This window comes from Grus americana, chromosome 8, assembly GCF_028858705.1.
Source record: "Grus americana isolate bGruAme1 chromosome 8, bGruAme1.mat, whole genome shotgun sequence".
NCBI lineage: Eukaryota > Metazoa > Chordata > Aves > Gruiformes > Gruidae > Grus > Grus americana.
In genome coordinates this window covers 7,053,476-7,060,832 of record NC_072859.1, presented here as the reverse complement: position 1 = coordinate 7,060,832, position 7,357 = coordinate 7,053,476, and the positions used below count along the sequence as shown (strand labels likewise).

General features: G+C 56.4%; 1 protein-coding gene across 3 annotated transcripts; it reads left to right on the top strand.

Annotated features, from left to right (window-relative positions):
- Nucleotides 1-2,012: 2,012 nt before the first annotated feature.
- On the top strand, nt 2,013-7,140 carry RGS16 (regulator of G protein signaling 16). 3 transcript variants are annotated; one of them, XM_054834317.1, is made up of 5 exons: nt 2,013-2,146; nt 3,505-3,606; nt 4,285-4,346; nt 5,684-5,850; nt 6,121-7,140. In XM_054834317.1, the coding sequence occupies exons 1-5, from the start codon at nt 2,067-2,069 to the stop codon at nt 6,319-6,321; spliced, it is 612 nt and encodes a 203-aa protein (XP_054690292.1). In that variant the 5' UTR covers nt 2,013-2,066; the 3' UTR covers nt 6,322-7,140. The 3 variants fall into 3 exon arrangements, with proteins under 3 accessions (XP_054690292.1, XP_054690293.1, XP_054690294.1); XM_054834318.1 differs by lacking the exon at nt 2,013-2,146 and adding an exon at nt 2,711-2,871; XM_054834319.1 differs by lacking the exon at nt 2,013-2,146 and adding an exon at nt 3,071-3,118.
- The last annotated feature ends 217 nt before the right edge of the window (nt 7,141-7,357 follow it).

The following is a 7,357-nucleotide window of genomic DNA, read 5'->3' as shown; positions in this document are numbered from 1 at the left end:
CAGCCTTTGGTTGACGCTTTCTCTCCCAGTGAGGTTTTATCGGGGTCTTTCCCCATGTGGAGACTTGCAGGGACCAAGCTCCCACCACAGGCGTTTCCTCACTTCTGCCTTGCCGTCAGCTTTGCCTCCCCGGAGCCAAGTGCTTCAAAAGCTGTGGCAGAGGGGACACGGTAAAACCACACACGCGCTTGCCCAACGCAGTTTATTTCCATGGGAAAAAGCGGCGGGGGGACGGGCTGAAACAAAGCGGAGGTGTCAGCAGGCTGTAACACCAAGGCAGAGATACGCAGAGCTTCTCCGCTCTGGCTCGCATCACCCGTGCTCCTCTCCCGTGGGCCGTGGCTGTTGCTGCCGTCCCGGCTGTGTTTTTGCCATGCAGTTACATTTCCCCGGCTGCTTCAAGCAGCACGTGGCTCCCAGCACAGCGGCTGCCTCGGGGACCACGGACTTGCTGCCAGGAGTCATCTGTCCTGCGTGTCTGTAACACGTGCCCAGCCTCCTGGAGGTTTTCCTCCGGAAAACGCTGGGGAGAGTCACCGGAGCATTCTATGGCTTCTCAAATCTGTAGGTGGGAGAATGGGTTGCAGCCCGTGAGTGCAGTTTTAAAGGGAAAAAGGACACAGATGAAGTCCTGCTTAACACTGGGCAGGCCCTAAAATGATGAGACCAAGCAACGCCAGAGCATCACTGAGCACTGCATCTGTGCAGAGAACCGGGGAGGAGGAGGAGGGAGATGCAGGTAATGGAGGAGAAGGGCTGTTACCACCCCGGGCCTGCGACTGCTCTTGTTGGCCGACTGCTACAGGTGGGAGGTGAGTGCGAAGGGTACGTGTGCGTGGCCGGTGCCGAAATACCCGAGTGTGACCCTCTCCTGTGGGTACCAGGAGCCGGTACCCATGTCAGCACGGCGCTGCCGCTGCGACCCCAGTGCTCCCAGCACGGCAGTGAGCTGGGGTGGAGCACCAGGCTGATGTGGCCAAGCACTTCCAAAACCTGTGCTAGAGCGAGTGATGTCCACGCAGTGGGCATGCACAGACCTTCTTACCGTCTGTACAAGCCAAGGCAGTCCTACAGCCCTCTCACCCTTCCCCTTCTTTCCTTAAACCCACTGCAAGGATTCTGTTTTGCTGGTTCAGTTGTTCCCTTCCAGTTTTCAACCTCTCCCCTGTTTTTAGTCTCTTCTTTCCACCGTCAGTTCTCATCAGGATCCACCTTTATCAGGTGCTTGCCCATGCTTTGCTCAGACGTTCTTTAATGCGCATCCCCTCCCCTTCTCTTCTCCCACCATAGACCCAGCAGAGAATTTGTGATGAAGAAGTGCAACTTCTGCCAGCACGTGGGGTCAGACATCGGTCCTTATTTATTCTAGCCGTGTGGACTGGCAGTGTAATTTGGGGGGATGTGGAAACACTAGACACTTCTGCTCTATCTGCAGTGCAAGGGGGGGCACATCGCGTTGCCCTGGGGAGTGCAAACCCTTCCCTGAGGCTTTGCAGCTGCCCCTGGGATGCCGCAAAGCAGCCTGACTCCGCTGGGGACTGGCATCCCCTGCTTAAACCACCTGGGGAACAGCGTGCTGATGCTCTTGCAGCACTGGCCGGGGGGATTGGAAGTCCTCGGGCAGCAGGACAGAGCTGACGGATTGCCGTGCATTACAGCGTCGGTCCTGTCCCTCTCGCTCTCCCCATCTGCGTACCCACCCGCCGGCAGTTACTCAGCGGGCTCCGCACGTCGGTGGAAACGAGCCTGTTTTTTCCTGTTCTCGAGGAAGCAGTTACGACTATGATGCTCAAGGACAAGCCTGGGCCTCCTGCTCCCCCGCCCCTGCTCCCTTAACAGCACAAAAGCAACCTACCTAAAACGTTATCTTCACCCGGGCGCTGCCAGAGCAGCTTTTGGTTGGCTGGAGGCTGGAGCGATGCTGGGTCCCCCTCCCAGCTCTCCCGCCTCCCATCCGATATAAAGCACGGCTCCTCGCTGCTTTTCCAGCCGACAGCACACGACCGCGGGCGCAGGTGGTGCCGCAGCTGCCTGTTGCGCATCCCTGCCGCTGCCGTAAGGACCCGATGAGTTGCTGGATGCCGGGGTGCCCAGCTCTCGGCATGTGCCGGGGGTTAGCTGCGCTCCCCATCGCTTGCCTGGAAAGGTAAGGGGCTTCGCCACGCCGCAGTTCTGGGATGCAGAGGGTTAGGTGGAAAAGATGCACCTAACAACTTTGGAGCGGCCAGGCCAGCCTCTGCTGCTGCGGCCGTGGTGTTTCGGTAGAAACTGGGGTGCAGACCGCAAGGAAACACGCGGCGAAGGATGGCTTGAGTGATTTGTTTTGGCTGTATCTGTTCTGCTCCCCAGGAGGGGAGCACAGAGGTAAAACATGCAGAGAGGAGGCTGGGTAGGGCTGCCCTGCGTGTGTCCGCGCATACAAACACACGAGGGTTGTTTCTCTGGCTCCGTCTCTGCAAAACTTGCTTCAGGTTGACAGCAGCGGGACTATTTTTGTCAACACGGTCAAAATGTTAAGTGACATGTTGCTCCTCCTGCCAAACACGGCTACAAAGCCCCACACTGCTGGCTTGACATTTAAACACTTATTTTTATATGAGCGCCTTGGGATGCCTGAATGAGCTGCAGCACACAAATAGCAGCGGGGCTGCGGGCTGCCTCGGGAGGGGGGGGGGGGGGGGTTGGACCCCGGGGATAGGAGCCGATTTAGCAGCAGCTCCTGCCGTATTGCAGCAGAGACCTCCCGGCAGGGAGGTGCCACCGCCGCAGAGACGCGGTGACGGGCAGCCGCGTCCCAGGCTCTCGCAGAGGGGGCTCTGGCACAGGAGCATCGTGCTGCCAACCGGGCTCGCCGGGTCTCGAAGGCATGGGGTAGGTGGATGGTGCCACCAGGGAGCACAGACATCTCCATGGTGTGGTGGCAGGCTCCTGGTGACTCAGGGGCACCCCCCCCCCCCCGAAAAAAAAAAAAAAAGCAGGGGAGCATCAGCTCTACTGCAGCAGCCTCGCAGCAGGGAGATGCTCCCGCTCTGCCGAGCAGAAAGCGATCGCTGTTTTTTTCCAGTGTTTTGAGAGCGGTGTAGCGCTGCCGGGAGAGGGGAGTGAGAAAAAGAGCCAGGTTAGCTCCAGGGAGCTGGCGGGGGGGGGGGATAGGGGGTGGTGGGGGCTCCAGCTGGGCACCCAGCAGCTGCTCTGCTACCTGCCCCAGAGGAAAAAGCTTGCTGGGCTTTATAAACGCATGCGGCGCTACCTGGGAAGCGAGCAGGAGGAAACAGTGCCCTGGGCTTAATGCGGTGCTGAGTGTGGTTGCCAGGGAGCAGAAAAAGCAATTGGGGGAGCGTTTATTTTGTGCTTTGGAAAACAAAGCAGCAACTGAAGCTGAGGAGTGAGGGCTGCCCCTCCAAGCTGCGTCGGGTCCGTGGGGCACAGCCCCTGCGAGGCAGGGGGGTGGTGGTAGCAGTCCGGTGGTCCCGCGATCCCACCTCTCCCCTTCCTCCCTTCCAGAGCCAAGGATCTGAAGACACGCTTAGGCATCCTGCTTCATAAACCAGAGCTGGGACACAGGATGGGGACCTCCAGCAAGCTGCAGCTGGGCTCCAGGCGGAGGTAAGCCAAGCAGCGCCGCGTCCCGCGTTCAGCCCGGGACAGGTCCCCATGGACCAGGCTGTCCTGGGGGATGCTCCTGCCCATCTGCGCAGCAGAGAGGGCAGAGCACAGCTCGCCCTCCCCACGGTCCCACCCCGGCAGGCAGGGAAGGCGGATCACTTCCCAGCTCCACCAGTTATAAAATCAGACTGGGGAACTGATGCTCTGGCATTAGGCACAAGAGAGCAGGGCCTTAGCAATAGGCAAGAAACCCAGAGGGCTTCTGCAGTTCCTGGTGTCTCGGACCAGTTCTGGGACCCCCAGGGAATGCAGGCAGCAGAAAAAAGAAAATACTAAATACTGCTGCTGAAGGCAAGGCGTCTTCTTGCAGAGGAAGCTCTGCTGGGCTTGTACCAGCGGAAAAGGGCTCCTCTGAGTATCCCCTAGAGAAGCTACCTGACCAAAGCTGCACTATGGAGCTGAGGTCTGGCGAGCCATCAGGGAAGGTAAAAGAAAGGGAGAAAGGAAAGAGAGCCCACAGGTAATGGATACTGGGTCTTGCTTTGGTTTCCTGCCGGATGCCGCTGCCTCCCTTCTTGCATTGATGGGGCTGCTTGACTGAAGTGCTCCCACCCTTTGCTGCGGGGCAGAAGTGTCGTCAGTGGGACAGCGAGCCTTACATCCTTTTGTCTTTTCCAGAGACTCCTCACGAGAGGTACTCGAATGGAGGGAGTCCTTCGACCAGCTCCTGAAGAGTAAAAGTGAGTAGGATCTTGGGGTTTTTTCCCTTGCTGAGAGCGCGTAGGACAAACACGCTCCCAGCGAGCGAGGGGGTGACTGTACGCCTGCAGCCAGTGTCGAAGGACATCTTGTCTCCTCCTCAAATGAGTTTAGGAATTAGAGAGAGGCCCCTTTTCTGCCCTGACAGAGCTGGTGCGTGGGGCTTATTGCCTGGCTTGCGAAGCTGTACCCTTTTCTTCTGGCTGGATACTTTTTTTTTGGGGGGGGGGGGCACAGGTTCTGTCTCGCAATGCCTCGCTGCTGCCTTGGGACAGGAGCATCGTCGTGGGCATCCCGCGTGCGGCAGTCCGTCATGGGGAGCGTCATGCCATGCCCGACCGTCCCTTTCCCTGCACTCGGGGGAAGGCAGCGTGCCTGCGCTCGGTGTCCTTTGCACAGCAATGCAGCCACCTCCCCACAGGCTTTTGTTGCTCAGAAAACTGCGTTGCTGCCATCTGCCTGTCCTGTGCCTCCAGGGATGGCTCTTCCGTAGGGAGAAGGAATTCAGCTGCTTCACTGGGTTATGCATAGCTATTTTCCCCTCTGATATTTGCTCTCTGTATGGTGATGCACAGGGTTCCCATAAGGTGCTGTCTCCCTCTCCCCGTGCAGACAGTACCTCTGGACCCAGAGAGAGGACCTTTTTTTTTTTGAGTCCCACACACAATCCCTTCCTTACAGCAGGTACACAATGGTAGAAGTACCAAATTTTAATACAAAAGGAGTTGTCTACCTTAAAAGCTATTCCACAGCAAGAGAAAGTCCTTCCATCGTGCTAGTTTGGGGCTAGGCGTATTTATTTTTTTTTCCCCAGCCTTCCTTGCGTGCTGTGATGGCTAACAAGCATCTCTGGCTTTGGAACTTAATACATCCCCTGGCCTGGCTCTGAAATCCTTGCTGCAGTTCTTCTCCCATGTGCCTCAGCATCTTGTTTCCCCTAGATCTCAGCTGAGAAACAAAAATAAAGCCATCGCCACTCGGTTTCTGCAGGCGTACTGATAGCTCGGTGGATTTCTCCTTAGGTAGAATTAGCTCTTTTCCGAAGCTGTAAAGAAAATACTCTGAAGCCTCATTACAGAAAGGTCAGATAAATAAAACCAGAGGATTACTCGTCTGTGGGAAAGGATTTTATTGGAGTCTAGAGGCCAATTAGCAGTGTCTCAGAGGGTGGAATTTGCCCGGAGGGAAAGGAAATCTGTAGATGTCATGGTCTGAGCTCCCAGGGCGATGCTTGCCTGCAGCGCTGTGCCTGGCAGCCATCCTCCTCTTCCTCCCCCCGCCTTCAGCCCCATTAACTGTTTTTCTGTCCCCTGCCCAGGTGGGGTGACGGCCTTCCACACCTTCCTGAAGACGGAGTTCAGCGAGGAGAACCTTGACTTCTGGCTGGCGTGCGAGGACTTCAAAAAAACCCGTTCAAAAACCAAGCTGGCCTCCAAGGCCAACAGGATCTTCGAGGAATTTGTCCAAAGTGAGGCTCCCAGGGAGGTGAGAGCATTTTCTCTCCCTCTGTCCTGTGGCATCAAATAGGGTGGGAAAGGAATAAAATATCCTGGTGGGTTGTATTAAAGTGGGAAGATGTGCTCTTGTTCGTGGGAGCTTTCATTTCTAACCTCACATGGTCTACCAACACGAAGGGATATAAAGGCTTGCGGGTATCTTCACCCTCATCTGAAGATGAAGAAAACAGTTTTCCTCCCCGCCATGGGAGGGGGATTTAACACCAAGTTAATGTGTGTGGATGCTGCTTCCTTGCAGGTGAATATTGACCACGAAACCAGGGAGATCACCCGGAAGAACCTCTCGGGTGCCACCTCCGCTTGCTTCAATGAAGCTCAGGCCAAGACCCGCACCTTGATGGAGAAGGACTCCTACCCCCGGTTCCTGAAGTCCGCCTCCTACCAGGACATGACCAAGCAGGCCACCAGCCGCGGCATCAGCAAGCGGTCGCATACCTGACCCGAGCCCGAATCCACCATGGGGGGATGAGCCGGGGGACCAGGCAGAGGTTGAGGGACGGTTTGCGAGGGCTGAGGTCCACGCGGTGGGGTTTCGGCTGAAGTCCTGGCATTTTAGCAGGATCCCCAGGACCTCAAGTGCTCCCCACTTCCCACGGAGCTGCTGGGAAGAGAGGTCCTCCCTCTCCAGAGGAGCGGAGCGGGTGGGAACCCGATGCCTCCCCTTGCAGCATGGCTGGAGACCTGTACCACCACGGGGACAGAAAGAAACCGGATTTCGGTTGCGAGCCTGGGAAAAAGAGACCGGGTTCCCCACAGCATCCGTGACCGGAGAGCTCCCACCTGCTCTCAGGACCCTGCCTCCGACCCGCAGCATCGGCCGCCGGCTGCAGAGCCAGCACGGGAGCCTGCAGCTCCGACCTGCCCGCAGGGCTTTTCCTAGGAGGGAACATCCAGAATAAAAGTCCGGAGACTACGTGGCATTGTCAGCCGGAGGGACCCTGCGCCTGCCTTGTCCTCATCCTGAGATTCTTCTTCTGCCGTTTCCTGCGCATGCTCTGCATCGAAGCTTTACACCTTCTTCCAGTACAGCGTATCCCTAGCAGCGACGTTTTTATCCCTCGCTTAAGCTGCGTGCCCTTTAGATTGTGCCTAATCTTAGGTCACGTGCATAACTTTTAATTACTATTATTGTTATTTATTTTATCATTATCATTATTATTATTATTATATATATTTATTAGAAGAGCACTGCTGAAAGCATACGCACATCCCTTGCTCCAAGGAGCTTGTAAATTAAATTATTTTAGATATTGTAGCACTTAGCATGCCTCCCACCCTTTCTGTATAATAACCTGAGAGAGTCGACCAGGCGGGTCCGTAACACGACCGTGGAGCAAGGTACGTGAATAGCAGCGAGCGAGGGCTGCTGGGGGGGTCTAAGGCAAGAGGTTTCCCGTGAGCTCGGAGGACCGTTGCTGGCGGTGAAAGGATGCTTTGCAGTCCGTGCTGTTTCCTTTCTCCCCTTAAATACAGCT

Coding starts and splice junctions, on each gene's coding strand:
- RGS16 (XM_054834317.1), top strand. CDS start 2,067: ATGAGTTGCTGGATGCCGGGGTGCCCAGCTCTCGGCATGTGCCGGGGG. Junction 2,147..3,504: donor CCCATCGCTTGCCTGGAAAG/GTAAGGGGCTTC, acceptor CCTCCCTTCCAG/AGCCAAGGATCTGAAGACAC. Junction 3,607..4,284: donor CAGCTGGGCTCCAGGCGGAG/GTAAGCCAAGCA, acceptor TGTCTTTTCCAG/AGACTCCTCACGAGAGGTAC.